The sequence below is a fragment of the Gymnoscopelus braueri genome, assembly GCF_963280865.1.
Source record: "Gymnoscopelus braueri genome assembly, chromosome: 8".
NCBI lineage: Eukaryota > Metazoa > Chordata > Actinopteri > Myctophiformes > Myctophidae > Gymnoscopelus > Gymnoscopelus braueri.
The window spans coordinates 13,643,350-13,660,161 of NC_137609.1; the positions used below are offsets into that span (position 1 = coordinate 13,643,350).

At 43.8% G+C, this 16,812-nt stretch overlaps 1 protein-coding gene across 1 annotated transcript in view; it reads left to right on the forward strand.

The window, feature by feature from the left end:
* Positions 1 to 15,821: 15,821 nt before the first annotated feature.
* gbe1a (glucan (1,4-alpha-), branching enzyme 1a) overlaps positions 15,822 to 16,812 on the forward strand; it is a 183,382-nt gene continuing 182,391 nt past the window's right edge. Inside the window, exon 1 of the mRNA XM_080436613.1 lies at positions 15,822 to 16,024. Coding sequence (XP_080292739.1) covers positions 15,918 to 16,024 — 107 coding nt within the window. The 5' untranslated portion in view covers positions 15,822 to 15,917. The remainder of the gene's footprint in view (positions 16,025 to 16,812) is intronic.

Here is a 16,812-nt window from a genome sequence, read left to right on the forward strand (position 1 = left end):
ACAACAAAAGACAGGTCTCCGTCGGCGCATCAAAGCCCCGCCTCTCCGCGCTCTCCTTCTCCTCCTCGGAGGAGGAGGAGAAGGAGAGAAGGAGAGGACGGGACGGTTTAAAACGCGAGGAGGAGGAGGAGGAGGAGGCTCCTCTTCCTCGCGAGCCTCGCGTAATAACCCCCCGCCTCGCAGCGCCGTCCTCCTCCTCCTCCTCGCGAGCCTCGCTAATAAACCCTGTCTCGAAAAGCCCCGCATCGCCCCGAAGCCCCGTGCCTAAAAACAAGCGCTCTGTCTTCAATCACCCTGGCTCTCCAAACACCCTGTGACATATATATATGTACCCGAGGAAATGAGGCAGCTCCATATGTGCATTGCAAGTGGATGCTATTCTTTACTTGCTAATTAGCCATTAGCGATCATCATTCCCTCCCACTCCCTCAATGTCTATGAAGGTTCAGCTACAGTCCGTGTCACTGCAGGTGCGTAAGCTATAGGCAGGGCGGCAAATAAAGAGCCTATATTTGTCTTGAAACAAATGTGAGAAATTAATGGAGACATCTAAGTTTACTTTCATTAGCCTTATCGGTAGGTATTCAGTCTCCACGTGTCCTCTGCTTTCAGGCGATAAGTTTACATTCATTAGACTCATTGGAGGACATTCAGTCAACACGTGTCTTCTGCATTTTAGACGAGAAAAGTGTTAGACATGTTGAGTCAGGATGCAAGGATACTCTTTCCAAAAGGTCGATACACTCGTCACGGCCACATGTTGGAGGGTCCTGCAGCGGCAGTAAGAATAAACAAAAGAGGAGAAATCCATTCTTTACCTCTTGTTAGATGAGAGAATGCTATCAAATTGGTTTAGTACACGAAGGAGAGGTAATAATCATTACAGAGCAGGCACAAGTTAGAGCGGCTAAGGGGAGTCTCGAGTTTCAAAATGACAGAGCCGACATAAAGACTAAAACCTGATTTATACGTGTCGCACCCAAAATAGCCACGCTCACAATGCGTCACGGAGGTGACACATATTAAATTGGGCATAATGATTCTGGTCACAGCTGTCCCATTAGTCTGCTGTTACTGGATTTTACCGGGACAGACAGTAGGACAGAGGAGGGAGACCATGGAATCGGAAAGTCAGAAGAGAAGGTTCTGGGATGATTCGGTTCTGGGCCAATTCTTCCGTGTTTCATTTGACGGATGCAGGGATTGTATTTTATAGACGTGAGGACAAAACGTGCCACCAGGGCAGCACATGCATGCTGCACATACATGCAGATAGGTGTCTGTGATTGGTGCAGAGGAACCTTATATAATCAGAGTGAGGCAGAGGAGACGGAGCACCTTCTCTGAGGTGGTGAGGGAAAGCCGACGAGCCAAAAGGGGCTAAATAAATATTTAACAGGGCAGATTAGTGCCTTTGAACCAGCAGGCTGGCTCAGCTCCTCACACACTATGCTCCTGTCTGGATTGGTCCCTTTATGTGTGTAAATGAAGAACACTAGGCGCATTGATGTGTGCCTGTGTGTGTGTGTGTGTGTGTGTGTGTGTGCGTGCGTGCGTACATCTGTGTGTGTGTGTGTATGTGTGTGTGTGTGTGTGTGTGTGTGTGTGTGTGTGTGTGTGTGTGTGTGTGTGTGTGTGTGTGTGTGTGTGTGTGTGTGTGTGTGTGTGTGTGTGTGTGTGTGTGTGTGTGTGTGTCTGTGTCTGTGTCTGTGAGTGTGCTCTGCAGTGTGTATGCACACATTGTCTCGGATGCGTCTTTGTGCAGCGTGCCTGACTTGGGAGCTGATTGTTTGCACGTCCCACGATACTCTCTGAATTGAGCAGCCGAGGCCTGCGTGATCCTTACAACCCACCACTCCCACAGAACAACGCCTCCGAGAGCCAAATTATGAGATAACATCTATCTCTGCGGTAAGCACTGCTCCGAACCCTTTCATTTCCCTTTAAAGCACACGTGTTATGTCATATTAATATTATCATTGTGTCTCTCCTTCACCTCTGTCAGCTTCACAGCCTCATCATTGTAAGAGTGTGTGTGTGTGTGTGTGTGTGTGTGCGTGCGTGCGTGCGTGCGTGCGTGCGTGCGTGCGTGCGTGCGTGCGTGCGTGCGTGCGTGCGTGCGTGCGTGCGTGGCCGCTCGTGTGTGTGTGTGTGTGTGTGTGTGTGTGTGTGTGTGTGTGTGTGTGTGTGTGTGTGTGTGTGTGCTGCACTTGTATTTGTATTCTTGTCCAGAAGGAAAGGAGGAAAATCCTGCAAAGTGAGAATGATGGAGGTCCTCACTTGGTTATGGGGCGTGTTTGGTGTAAGGGCTCAGGGTTAATCTATGTTTAGATTAGGGTAAAGGTGGGAATTAATACGGACGTGAATTGGCTGGGACCTTATGGAAGAATGTGGTGCGATAAACGTTAACTAATAAAGATTTGCGTGACGTAATTGCACGTAAATTGAACTGCGTAAATAATCATGTGCAGACAGCAGACCACACCCTTGGATATGGCATTAGGGTGACATTTAGTTAATAGAAAAGAGACAAGAACATCTTATCTGGGGACAGAAAGTCAAACTCCCTCTTCTCAAGCAGAGAAGAAAATGAGTTATTTCATTGTTCAAGGCCTCTTCTTAGATATGGAGAGAAAGTGGCCCTGAGTAGAAAGGAACTCAACTTCTATCTTTGTATTCTTTTTACCCTATCTCTACAATTTAGTCCTGCAGTGGTGAGGCATGTCAGTGGAAACTGATGCACATGCCTGCTTGTGTGCATGTCTGTGTTTGTGTGAGTGAGTTGCAAACTGGCATGAATGATTGTCTAACTACTGTATAGAGGGGCGTAGCCCAGACACATCACCAGTCTCTGTCTGTAGCTGTGGGGTGGAATATAGCAGTCACCTTATACTGTACACACTCACAGGACTGGGGGGGAAAGGGAGACAGAGAGAGAGAGAGAGAGAGAGAGAGAGAGAGAGAGAGAGAGAGAGAGAGAGAGAGAGAGAGAGAGAGAGAGAGAGAGAGAGAGAGAGAGAGAGAGTGCACAAAGAAATCAAAGGAAGAGAGACAGAAGGAGAAGGGGTTGGGGTGGGTGGAGGGACAGGAGAGGAGAGATAATCATCCATAACGACCTGCCTGCCTGCAGGCCTGCATCTATCTACTCTATCTGTCTGTCTGTCTGTCTGTCTGTCTGTCTGTCCATTCATTTGTCACTCACTCATACACATGCCAGCAGTGAAATGTTGACGTGGCATGTTCCGCAAGACTGTGCTAACAACAACAATACAATATAGCAACAAGATAATAATAGTGATAATACTGGATGTAATGAATAATTGGCGTATAAGGTAAGGCAGGTATGGGTACAACCTCTTGCAGCAATGGGTTATGTGCAAAATATGGATGCATGGGGTGAGGATAATTTAGTGTCTGGTTTATAAAGAATGTGCTGTAAGGTCTACAAATACACTTAAATGTACAAGGACAAGTTTGAAAGGAAGACGCAGGAAGTCGAAATGTCAGTCACTATTTTATCTGGGTTTTGAAGTGCTCAGGTATTTTTCTTCTTACACGTATACAGTATGTACATCAGTGCTAGTAAACAGTGTGAGCTTTTTTGTTGTTGAGGTTTTTCAATTAAAATTTGTTTACTTTTATGTCATTGTCCTTGTTGAGGGCCCTGACAGCCTCGAGGAGGGGGGGGGGAAGGCTCAAGGCTCCACAAGAGCCCAGGGCTTTAAAGACACTTGCAGGTGCTTGCCAGCACGCATCGGCACAAACTGCTGAGGTGGTGTTTGGCCTTCATAATCTCTTTTGCCCTGCTCAAGCACCTGCTGTCATAATATGCGTCCTACAGGGAAAGGAGGGAGCTCCCCGTGGCACACTCAGCCGTCCACACCACCTTGTGCGGGGCTCGCAGATCCTGGGAGAAGCTACAGTTGCTGTGCCAGACGGTGATGGCCCCTGTCAGGATGCTCTGGCTGGTAGCAGAATAAAGGGATTTCAGGACCTTCTCTGAGACCTTGAACTTCTTCAGCTGCCTGAGGTGTTTAGCCTTCTTCGCCACATAATTTCTGTGCATTCTCCAAGTCAGTTCTTGAAGCTGCTCACCTTGTCCGCTGGTGTCTCGTTGAAGTTGCACTTCCAGCCATCTGTGCATTTCTCTAATGAATGTTTTAATTTCTCTTCGTCTCTTTCACTCATTATGTTTCATCTACGCAACTTTAGCACGCATGCACATGCGAACACACACACACACACACACACACACACACACACACACACACACACACACACACACACACACACACACACACACACACACTTACGCACACCCCTTGGCTTACACATAATTTTTCTATTGTCATACTAATTAGATAAATAACCTTCAAGAGCTCTAATGAGCTCAGGCTCGCACTGTGGCAATAACAACCTCACCGCCTTTGGCTGGGATGATTGAAGCAGAAATATCACATGAATGACACAGGAGGCTATCAGGGATAAATATATCATGTTAGTCATGCTTGTTAGCAACATTAGCCATCAGCATTGCCTCAGAATGTTGTCTATTCCTCTTGTGTGTGGGTGATTTGCTTAATCGCATTAATTGTTTGTGTCATTTGTATTGTTCAAAATATACAAAAACTGGTCAACCACTGTAAATACATTCACAAATACATCTTCTATGGAGTATATTAACTAAGACGGAAAAATGTATAACCATTTAGTACATATGCCAACATACCACAGTATACAGTAGGCTACTGTATGTACATAATTACACACATCTATCTAGAGCTGTTTTTCACAGTTTTTCACTGGTGGACACAAATAACTTGGCTGATGACGCTATCGTCATGGCTCTCCACACTGTCCTCTCGCATGTGGACAACTGCAGGACAAAATATGTTATATATAATATGCTGTTCGTGGACTACAGCTCAGCATTCAACACCATTGTCCTAGCAAAACTTGACACAAAGCGCCGAGACCTAGGGTTACTCCCAAGCATGTGCGACTGGATACAAGACTTCCTGTCCAACCGACATCAGGTGGTGAGAATGGGCAGCATCACATCTGACCCCCTGACCCTCAACACTGGAGCACCCCAGGGATGCGTACTGAACCCTCTCCTCTACTCCCTGTACACGTCAACAATGACGAGTCTGACTATAGAGATGAGATCAACTCACTGGCACTCTGGTGCCGGGAGAACAACCTCTCCCTTCACGTCGGCCTGGTATGGAAACTGTACGGCCCGAGAAAAGATAAGCCTACAGCGAGCAGTGCGATCGGCAGAGGGGGGAGGCGAGGGGGGAGGCGAGGGGGGAGGCGAGCTCCCCGCGCTCCAGGAACTGTACAAAAAGCTGTGTCTAGTCAAAGCCCAGCACATCATCAAAGACAAGCTCCACCCAAGACACAAACTGTTCAAACCACTACAACGACCGCGGCCGGGCAAGGGGGCCTACCGCAGTATCAAGAGTAGCACTACCCGGTTCTTGAACAGTTTTCACCGGGCTGCCGTCACCCGGCTGCCCGATGACAGGCGGTGCTGTCAGGCTGGTCTCGGACCTTTGCTCTTTCTTGAACCTACGTACCTGTGGATTATACCAGGGACAAGTGACTTGATTTCTTTTGCCGGATGACGTCATTTTTGCGGGAAAGAAGCCCCTGTCCACTTTCAATAGAAAATATGTTTATAAAGGGATTTCGGGGGTGAAATTCATGGAGTGGGTGTTGTGAAACATTTGCCTGTTTCACAACACCCATTTGACTCACAAAAGATATACAATTTAACTTTAGTTTTTTTTTTTTTTAAGTTACCTAGTATTACTTTAACTAACGTCCATAAGTATATCATGCACAGTATAAGTCTACTGCGCACCATTATACCTTATTATCTCAGGTACCATGTGTAAATATGTAGATAACTTGTTTGATCTCCTTTCTCCCTTGACCCCCCCCCCTTCTTTTTCCCTCTCTTTTTTTTCTATGGAAATAACGATACGAATGGAACTATGCACAAAACTAATTTCACCCACTTTTTACTTCTGTAAACCTGTGATGTGACCTGACAATAAAGCTGATTCTGATTCTGATTCTGGCTGTGGCAGAGGGGTTCACATCGACAAGACAACAGGATCCCCGAACCTAGCTCTTCTACCAAAGCAGCATACTCCTTCCTCTTCCTCACATATTCTGAATCATCTCTTTCTCATCTTCCTCATACATTCTATCAGAAAATATTTCAATGTCAGTGTTAGAAAACTGACTACGGTATCCTATATTTATATTATGATGCACTCAAGGGTGATATTCAAGTCTGTGTTTTACGTTGCACGTTTATGAATTCAATCAATTCTTCATCCGGGTTCATCCAAAGTTGAGAACCAAGTGTGCTTTCGTGGAGGCATGCTTTAATACTGCAGCACACAACATGACTTGACTCTTGGCAAAGATTATCTGGAAACATCCAGCTTCTACAGTGTTATCCATTTGTAGCTCTGAGAGTGTACAAATGGAACCAAATGGGCCCATAATTAACACTCAGGATGTTACTGTGTACAGGACATTTTGTGCAAACCAGACAGAATAGACAGTCTTCTAGTGAGAGAGTTGGCCATGAACAATACACTGTACACTTATTATTTTGCAACCTCATGTGATTTGCTCCTTGTGAGTTTGAAGAATAAACCTTGGACATACTCATTGTGACATCCAGGAAAAGTAACAGTATCACAAAATTGGTTATTGTACATGCCATGGACATGTTTGCTAATTACCTAAAGTGAACCATTGGAAGTTATTAATTTGCATTGCAATATTACATAAATTACAGTATTGGATACTATATTATTAGTTATATTTAGTGCTACTTCTTGCTACTCACTGGTGACTTCAAAAGTATATTGTCTGGTTTTAAGGAGTTATCATTTTGATACTGATATGTCAGTAATAGCTCAATTTAACTTTACTGTAGCATGTTACGTACTGTATATAATAATTGTATAATATAATGTAATAAATAATATTCCAAATTATGTTGTGCAGTTATTAATAGAGTATCGTGCCACAGACTTTAAAGTAGGTTTAAATTAACAGAGAGTAATGAGGTTCTGAAGTTTAAGTTCTTTCAGAATCAGAAGCATAGTTGCCAGGTACATTTACATGTACTGTACTAGGAGTTTGACAGCTGTGTAAATAGCCTTTCACAGAAGACAAACAGAACATTATATCCATGAAACACGGGATGTAGAACCTCACAAGTTCAATTATCAGATACTAATAATATGATAGTCTATAACAAGGGGGGTGATAATATTGTCACGGGTGAAGCGATTATCCAGTTGTGTCCAGGGAACATGGTTAAAGTGTGCAAAAAGTACTACTAAGGAACAGTAGGGGGCGGGGGGCACATTTTGTGTGGCAGTGGTGGATTTGAGGTGGAAGAGCACTAGATTCTCAAACTTCAAAGGTCTTCATGATTACTGATGTCAGGGCACTGGTCTGTAGTGCAGTAGGTGAGACAGGTTGTAGTTTTCGTGTGCTCCTAGACAATGGTGGATGATTTGAAGCATACCTTATGCTCCTTCTGCAGACTATGCTAAATTGAGGGTGCAGAAAATATAAAAGCCTTCTTGCCAAATTCAATCTGAACTTAAGTCATAAGCACAGTCTACTGCAGTCATAACATAACCTCTAGTGTCACACTAAATGGTAATAACCATCTTACTTCTTGTATCAGGCATGCAGGTGTGTGATTATGGATGGTGGCGGTGGGGCGTCATCAGGGCAGAAATAGTGCATGTCAGTGGGGTGAGTGCACTTTTTTCCCCCTTTGAGTCCCTGCCCCCAAAAAATATCTGTGCACGGCCCTGATGATAAAAGGTAATTTCCCTCCCTTTGCCATTTCAAACGCTCTGACGCTCTCTTAAGCCCATTCAAATCCGTGCACCGCACACTGCCCTTGAGCCTGTCATATACGTGGACAATATCCAATTAAATAATGGGCGAGAGATGAACACTTCGGTGGCGTGGTTCTTAAGAGAGGTGTTTAGGAAGAAGAAAGTAAAGTCTTAAAAAAAAGAAATCCACAGCCAGATGGGGTTGACAGACTGTGACGTACGCTCAAGTAGCTAAATAGAATCCCTTTTCTTACCTTTTAATTTAAATGAGTCTGACCAAGGCCCATACGCATGCACTGATGCCCTCTTTCATCTACTGCAAAGTAGCTCTTGACAAAGACAGATGACATGCAGAAGATTTAGTGTGTTGATCTTCCGTAATCCCTTACCCTTGGGCTGAAAAAAAGGTAACTCATGCTAACCAATAGAGGTCTATCATGGTGCCAAATCACGTCTTCAGAGATTATTATCAGCTTCCATTTTTCAGTTCCTGTGTCTTTCTCTGTCACTTTTATTATCAATTCATCTTTCCGTACCATATTCATTCCATATTAAATCCTCCTGTCAGGGCACGTGGTTAAAGACAGGGAACAAAAGGTTATTTGCCACACCCCCAGTCTTTTAGTGGCCAAGCATTAGCCTACTGCTCCTGTTTCAACAGCTCTGCCAGCATGCGGCGGGTTGGTCTGACCCCCATGCTGCACAAATCGCTATTCAAATTGCTCAGTCCTGGCATGTGCCTTTGCCAGGACGAAACTGCTGGCCAGTCCTGCGTGAGCTGAATTTTTGGAGCGTGTCACCCTGACGCTTTGGTGAAAATTCTAGAAATGTTCTTTCATGCCATTATGATGCCATTACCCTGGCTTGAATTCTCAATTGTATTCTATCAGCATTATTGTGCTTTGTGTACTTTTCTTCGTATGAACTGGGCTACTGATGATGACTTGCATTTTAAGCCTGGTGTTGATGTTCTGAGTATATGTCATGAGAAATGGAAAACATGTGTGCACATGTCAAGTAACGGCATACAGCTTTGTCCAAATCGATGCTGTGACTGTCGGACAGCAACCTTGAATCTCCATGTTTCAATTTGTATGTTTTTTTTTCATAAATTAATGCCCTGCTTCATACAAGAGTATCACACAAAAGAAGTGAACATAGCAGATCTACAAGCTTTGTGAGCTTGTAGATCGGCTATGTTCACTATTTATTTGTATTTTTTAGTTTTTGGACATATGAGGTTTTCACGCGACAGTGCCGATACGTTCTTCTACAGCAACAGGGATACAGTATGTGACCACGGCTGACCATTACTGTGTTGTTTCTACTCCTCCATATCCCAACAGCTTGTCTACAGATTGGACAGACTCTTTGTCACATCCCCATCCTTAGTGTGCGCACGTGTGTGTGTGTGTGTGTGTGTGTGTGTGTGTGTGTGTGTGTGTGTGTGTGTGTGTGTGTGTGTGTGTGTGTGTGTGTGTGTGTGTGTGTGTTTCTCGGTCTGCCTCCTAGCATGTGTAATTGTATTTGTCTGTGAAATTGTAGTTGTCTGTAAAAAACCTGTCTGTAAATTCATATTTTGCATTTTAAGCCTGGTGTTGATGTTCTGAGTATATGTCATGAGAAATGGAAAACATGTGTGCACATGTCAAGTAACGGCATACAGCTTTGCCCAAATCGATGCTGTGACTGTCGGACAAAGCTTAACTCTAAGAAGAAAAGATGACTGTAAATACATTGATACGCGTACTGTTGCCTGTAAGCACATGTTGGTTTTGCATTGTTATTGATTATACTAGGGTACAAAACAATGCAGCCTCAACAATTAATGTGCCTATAAGCATGCAACATCTGTTGGATGGCACATATGCTAATGAATCTCTGGTGTGGAGATAATTGATCATAGGCATGACTATATTGACCATTAACAGGTTTATTGTCAGTAAACAAAGAAACTCTACCAGTATACACCAGTACAGATAAATGGCTTTTTTTTTAAATTGTCATCTTCAAAGTGTATCCAGGCAGCGCTCCATTCCAGGTCATGACCATGCTTAGATTTGCATGGTCATTAGGAGCACAATGCATATTCATATTTTGCAAGTTAGAGTGTGTGTGTTTGTGTGTCGGTGTGTGTGTGTGCACGAGAGAGAGAGAGAGAGAGAGAGAGAGAGAGAGAGAGAGAGAGAGAGAGAGAGAGAGAGAGAGAGAGAGAGAGAGAGAGAAGCCACTGAGATGAAAAGGTTTGGTTAAAGATGTGAGTGAGGCTATACTCCCACTTCTTCACAGCAGGGGGTCAACAGCTTCATCTCCACCTCACGAAGTGTGTGTGTGTGTGTGTGTGTGTGTGTGTGTGTGTGTGTGTGTGTGTGTGTGTGTGTGTGTGTGTGTGTGTGTGCACGCGCGTGCGTGCGTGCGTGCGTGCGTGCGTGCGTGCGTGTGCGTGTGCGTGTGCGTGCGTGCATTCACAGCTCATTTAGGACACACAATGTTGATGTTTCCTCAATCTTGTATTCTGCTCATATTTACAGACAACTACAATTTCACAGACAAATACAATTACACATGCTAGGAGGCAGACCGAGAAACACACACGCACACACACACACACACACACACACACACACACACACACACACACACACGTGCGCACACTAAGGATGGGGATGTGACAAAGAGTCTGTCCAATCTGTAGACAAGCTGTTGGGATATGGAGGAGTAGAAACAACACAGTAATGGTCAGCCGTGGTCACATACTGTATCCCTGTTGCTGTAGAAGAACGTATCGGCACTGTCGCGTGAAAACCTCATATGTCCAAAAACTAAAAAATACAAATAAATAGTGAACATAGCCGATCTACAAGCTCACAAAGCTTGTAGATCTGCTATGTTCACTTCTTTTGTGTGATACTCTTGTATGAAGCAGGGCATTAATTTATGAAAAAAAAACATACAAATTGAAACATGGAGATTCAAGGTTGCTGTCCGACAGTCACAGCATCGATTTGGACAAAGCTGTATGCCGTTACTTGACATGTGCACACATTCACACACTCAAAATCATTCAGCTACACATTATGTGCAACATCTACAACACACCTTAAGAATTTAACATTAAGTGTTAATTTAACTCTGAGAGTATACACAAATGTAACCAAAATATGTTCAAGTGGTTCAAGTGTTTAACACATGAACCTAAAGTGTCCCTATTCTGGGCATATCACAGAAGGCGAACATTTGGCCAAAAAAATATCAACGTGATGCAAAGCTTAGTTATTTTGGCAAAGAGATTTGGTGTAGAGGGGAAAAAATAGTTTTACAAGGATAGAGCCCTGTGGGACCCCAGTTAATGAAGAATATAGGGTTTTAGTGGATCATTTTATGACAAACTTTTATGTCAAAGGATTTCAATAGAATAATATTATTCTATTAACAGTCTACTTGCAAGGGGGCCTCATAAGCCCAATTTGTAAAGAATGGCATCTTTGCTCCCTGACAAAATCATTCATTTAAAAAATTGCTCATTGCTTTCACAGTTGATTGTGTTTTCCAAATGATTTTCTATCATTTTACATTTTCTCTAGCAGTTGGGACTGGATTTTCTACCGCTGTGCCTCACTACTACATACAGTACAGGCATGGGAAGAACATGTCTGGTCACAGTTAGTCACAGAGAGATGTAACAGATGAGAACAGAGATATGAGAGAGAGAGAGAGAGAGAGAGAGAGAGAGAGAGAGAGAGAGAGAGAGAGAGAGAGAGAGAGAGAGAGAGAGAGAGAGAGAGAGAGAGAGAGTGAGTTCTTCTTTTACTCACTAGTGACTGACTGCCCCCCTCTAGTGGAGAAGAAGAGGATTATGCCTTCATGGCTATGGACTGGAGGCATTGCCAGGCAAGAAGGTCAGATGCATGGCCGCTGGGGGATGGGGGGCTCTTTCATTGGACAGGGCCCCTCAAAAATACCACTGTTATTAGGGTTTATTTTTCAATTAACCACTTTATCATTATTAATTTAAATTGCACATTTCAAATGTTCAAAAATAGCATGTACTGTAGGTCAGCTATTTTCGAAATAATTAAACATTTTACATGATTAATGGCTCAGTGGTCACTTCTATATATTTGTTGAAGGGTTGACATTTCATTCACAGTCTTATAGTGTGATGTTTTTTCGTTATAGTTATTCTATTTATAGTGGCTCATAGGAATTTTTAGGACTGACCGTGGGTAGCTACCTGGGACGTAAGTCGGGGCTTGATCAACCCTGGCTGGGTCACCTGGGTGAGGGTGTATGTTGCGAGACCCGAAACATCCTATGACCCCAGGCTACAACACTGATGATACGTCCCAGGTGCATCCATGTGATGTTTTTTCGTTATAGTTATTCTATTTATAGTGGCTCATAGGAATGTATAGACTATGTGACAACCAGGAATAGATTGGTGACCACCGGAGAGACGGGTGACAGCCGGAATGTAGACGGCATCCGGGAGCAGTTTGGGTTGGCGCCCCAGTCTGTGTCTTCCGTGAGGAAGAAGCCCAATAAATCCACGGTGAGGCCTTTAGGAGGACCATTCAAGCAAGACGCAAAGGGAGCCTGCAGTACCACCACGGGCCAAGACACCATCACACCAGAATGAAATGTTTGGAGCGGGGGAGTCTGGTGCAACGCTCAGGTCCTGGACCTGGTGAGACGGAGGAGGAGCCCGGGCCAGGAGGCCATCCACAGAGCCTAGCCCCTCCACGTGCCAGAGCCTCCGCTCACCCCCATTCCTGGCAGAGTAGTTTCGGACAAGCGTATTGAGTGGCCCTGTCTTTCCCTATTTAGGACTGACCGTGGGTAGCTACCTGGGACGTAAGTCGGGGCTTGATCAACCCTGGCTGGGTCACCTGGGTGAGGGTGTATGTTGCGAGACCCGAAACATCCTATGACCCCAGGCTACAACACTGATGATACGTCCCAGGTGCATCCATGTGATGTTTTTTCGTTATAGGTATGCTATGTCTCTGAAACAAACTGCAAATGTTTTATTTGGTTTAAAATGTTTGCCCCAGTCATACCACTCCAGTACAATTTGTGAACGTGAAAACTACAGCCCTTCCAGACTACTGTAATACACGGTTTTCCGGCTTCCCCAAGAAATCAATTGATCGACTGCAACTCATCGAGACTGCAGCTGCACACCTTCTTACCATATCCAGGAAAAGAGTACACATTACTCCAATCTTAACTTCCTTGCACTGGTCACCAGTTACTGTACACTGTAGATATGGGATTGATTTTTAAATTGTATTGATTACTTGTAAGGTACGTATGGGACTGGCTCCAGGTTATATCTCTCACCTTTTGACCCTGAATGAACCTGCCTGAGATCCTCAGAAAACAGCCCGGCTTGCAATTCTGAGGTCATGGCTAAAAAGATGGAGGGCAAGCTTTCCCTCTCTGTCAGAGTATAATGGTCATTCATTTTGTCCATCCAACACTTTGGTCCCAAACAACATCATACAAACTACTGGCTCGATTGCCAGTGAATTTGCTGTGCACCTTCATGATCTCTACTGATGTTGGTGATCCCTTGTGGCCTTTCCTTTAATACCATCTGTAGGCCACAATTCACACTTTCAAGATAATTTAGATCAAAATCTATAAAAGGCGGAATTATCATGAAACTTGCTAAGTGCTTTCACACACTCCCTGGAGGATGACCCATACTGAATGGCGTGAGCTCACAACCTTTCCTCTAGTCTAGCCCCACCCTCAGGCCAAAATGTCCACTTTGCACACTTCTAATGATCTGCTGTAATGGATGCATTCATCAGACTTAAAAAGACCTGGAGCTCCAACAGCATCACAAGAAGAACCAAGCTAAGACTGTACAAGACAGTGGTGCCAGTATTGCTACTGTATACGAATGTGAAACATGGAAAATGAACAAAGGAGACAACAAGGCAGTTGATGTGTTCCATAATAGATGCAAACGAAGAATACTCTGTATACATTGGCAAGATCACGTCAGTACTGAAGACCTGCTAAAGAGCTGAGGTGAAGCCGCTGAGTGAGGAAGTGAAGCTAAGAAGATGGAAGATGATTGGACACATACTACGGCAGGACCACAACAACGACTGCAACATAGCAATGACCTGGGCACCAGAAGGGAAAAGAAGAAAAGGAAGACCAAAGACCACCTGGAGGCGTACCGTTGAGAAGGAAAGAAAAGAAGCAAGATGGAAATCATGGTCTGAAGTGAGGACTGCAGCAGCTGACCGTGAGAAGTGGAAGCGCTCTGTGAAGGCCTTATGTGCCACAAGGCACGAAGTGGATAGGTAAGGTAAAGGCTGTAATGGATGGACTGCATAACTCGCGGGACACATTCATGCTCCCCTGACCCCTGAGAATTAACCCTATTAATTTTGGTGACCAAGCCATTGCCATTGGCCTGGTCTGGGCATGCCATGCAGGCAGGTTTGCCCACAAAATAAAAAATGGGACAAAAGGGGAATTTTCTCCGTCAATGTGGGTTGTGTCGCAATTAAATATTGTTGTTTCAGGACTGATAATTATCAATAATTAATTGAAATGCACAGCAGTATGAGCATTTTATTATGGGGTGTGCCCAGTTTTACTTGTCAGGGAACTCCCCCTGTTTTCAGTATAGGTCAAATGCTTCTGTTTCCCTCATCCCTCTGGGCCTGTCGAGTACAATGCAGGTTCAATATGAAATATCATAGCCTATATGCATGATGGATGACATGGATAGATGTCCGAATAATTTGTGCATACAACATGAACATGCATAAATGCATGGACAAATAGCAGTACAGCACATACTGTACATCCATGCATCATCTATAACAGAAGTTCCACCTCTCATTCTCTCCCATAAAAAAAATAACGTTCCACTTCTCTACTCACCTTCCTTTGCTAGGCCTAATCCACACCACTGCAGCCCTCTCTCTCTCTCTCTCTCTCTGTCTCTCTCTCTCACACACACACGCACGCACGCACGCACGCACGCACGCACGCATACACACACACACACACACACACACACACACACACACACACACACACACACACACACACACACACACACACACACACACTCACACACACACATGCACACCAGATGGGTTATGCATGCATAAAACCCTCACTGATCTTGCCACTCACTATGTACAGTAGGCTATACATACATTTGATAAACGTGGATGTAAAGTCCGGTGGTCCAGTGTGTGAATAGGTGCCTATAGATGTTACATCACATTTGCTTGAACTTGAATGGGGGTATTCACAGCGCTCTATGGGGGTATTGACTTGGAGGGGGGAGTTTCCACAGGGGAGGAGGCAGTGATGAAAGAAGTACTCACATGTTTTACTTAAGTAAAATTATCAATACTGCAATGTAGTGTAGTGTTACAAGAAGTCCCATATTCAAAATGTACTTGAGTAAAAGTAAAATATCGGCATTAAAATATACTTAAAAGTACCAAAAGTAAAAGTACTCATTGTCCCATTTCATTCCAAGGTCAAAATGTATAAAAATATATTTTGAAAATAGCCGATCTACAAGCTCACAATGCACATTGTGAGCTTGTAGATCTGCTATTTTCAAATGGCCAAAATATGTATAGGGCTGAATGGTTAATGTGTTTTGTAATAATAATCATAATCTACAAAGTAATTAGTAACTAACGTTTTCAAATAATTGTAGTGGAGTACAAAGTACATGATTTGTTTCTGAGTAAAAGTACAGACAATTGGAAATACTCCAGTAAAGTAAAAGTACCTCAAAACTGTACTTGAGTAAATGTACTCAGTTACTTTACACCATGGGAGGAGGGCGGGGGTACAAGCATACACATGTGGTTCATAAAACAGTTGACGCCCCCCTCGCTCCACCACGCGCTACTACTCTCGGGTAGTTTAAGTTCAGCTGAAGTCGTGCTGTGTGTGTCTGTATGAAACTGTGAAACAAGTTAGTTCATATAACTTTTCCTCTCTCGTGCTTCAACACAAGCGTAAGATAAAATGGCTGAGGATTGTCCAGCAGCCGAACTTCCTGAAATGCCTGACATTGACGAGTTCCACCGTGAAGACCCCTACATAACCCCGTATACGGACGAGGTGCGCAGGAGGTAATAATCACTTCAAACTGGCTTTGGTTATTGTTGTTGTCGTTTGATAAGGAAGAGCTCGCTCTCTCTCGCTCTCTCTTTCTTTCTCTCTCTCTCGCTCTCTCTTTCTCTCTCTCTCTCTCTCTGATAAGGAAGAGCTCCCCCCCCCCCCTCTCTCTCTCTCTCTCTCTCTCTCTCTCTCTCTCTCTGAAAAGGAAGAGCTCCCTCCCCTCTCTCTCTCTCTCTCTCTCTCTCTCTGAAAAGGAAGAGCTCCTTCTCACTCTCTCTCTCTGATCTATGTAACCCAATACGTACGCACACGGCGAACCCTGCGACTCAAAAATAGTCCAGTGGTGGAAAAGTAAACTAAGTAAATATACTTAAGAACTGTACTTAAAGGTAGGGTAAGTGATATTTTTCGGTTAAAACAAAAAGTATTTTGTTAAAAGGTTAAAACACTATATTCTGATAGTAATCATTGCTATAGAGTGTTTTTTCAGTAACAGATGTCTCCCTGTCTCTCCAGCTCTTTAATAAACAGAAAATACATTTTTCGGTAGGTGTCAAAATCTCAGCCAATCAGGAGAAAGTACCCATTTTTAAGCTTAATTTGTATAGTGTTCCAGTTCCAATTTTGTCTGCTCATTTCTTAGTGTCATCACTTCCAATTTCACTTGTTTAATCTATATCCTGATTTAATTCTCTGTCCTTGTTGGATAAAATTGGAAATGAAATTGAAACTGAAACGAAAATGCATTTTCTGTTTAATTAAGAGGTGGAGAGACAAGGAGACTCCTAATACTGAACAA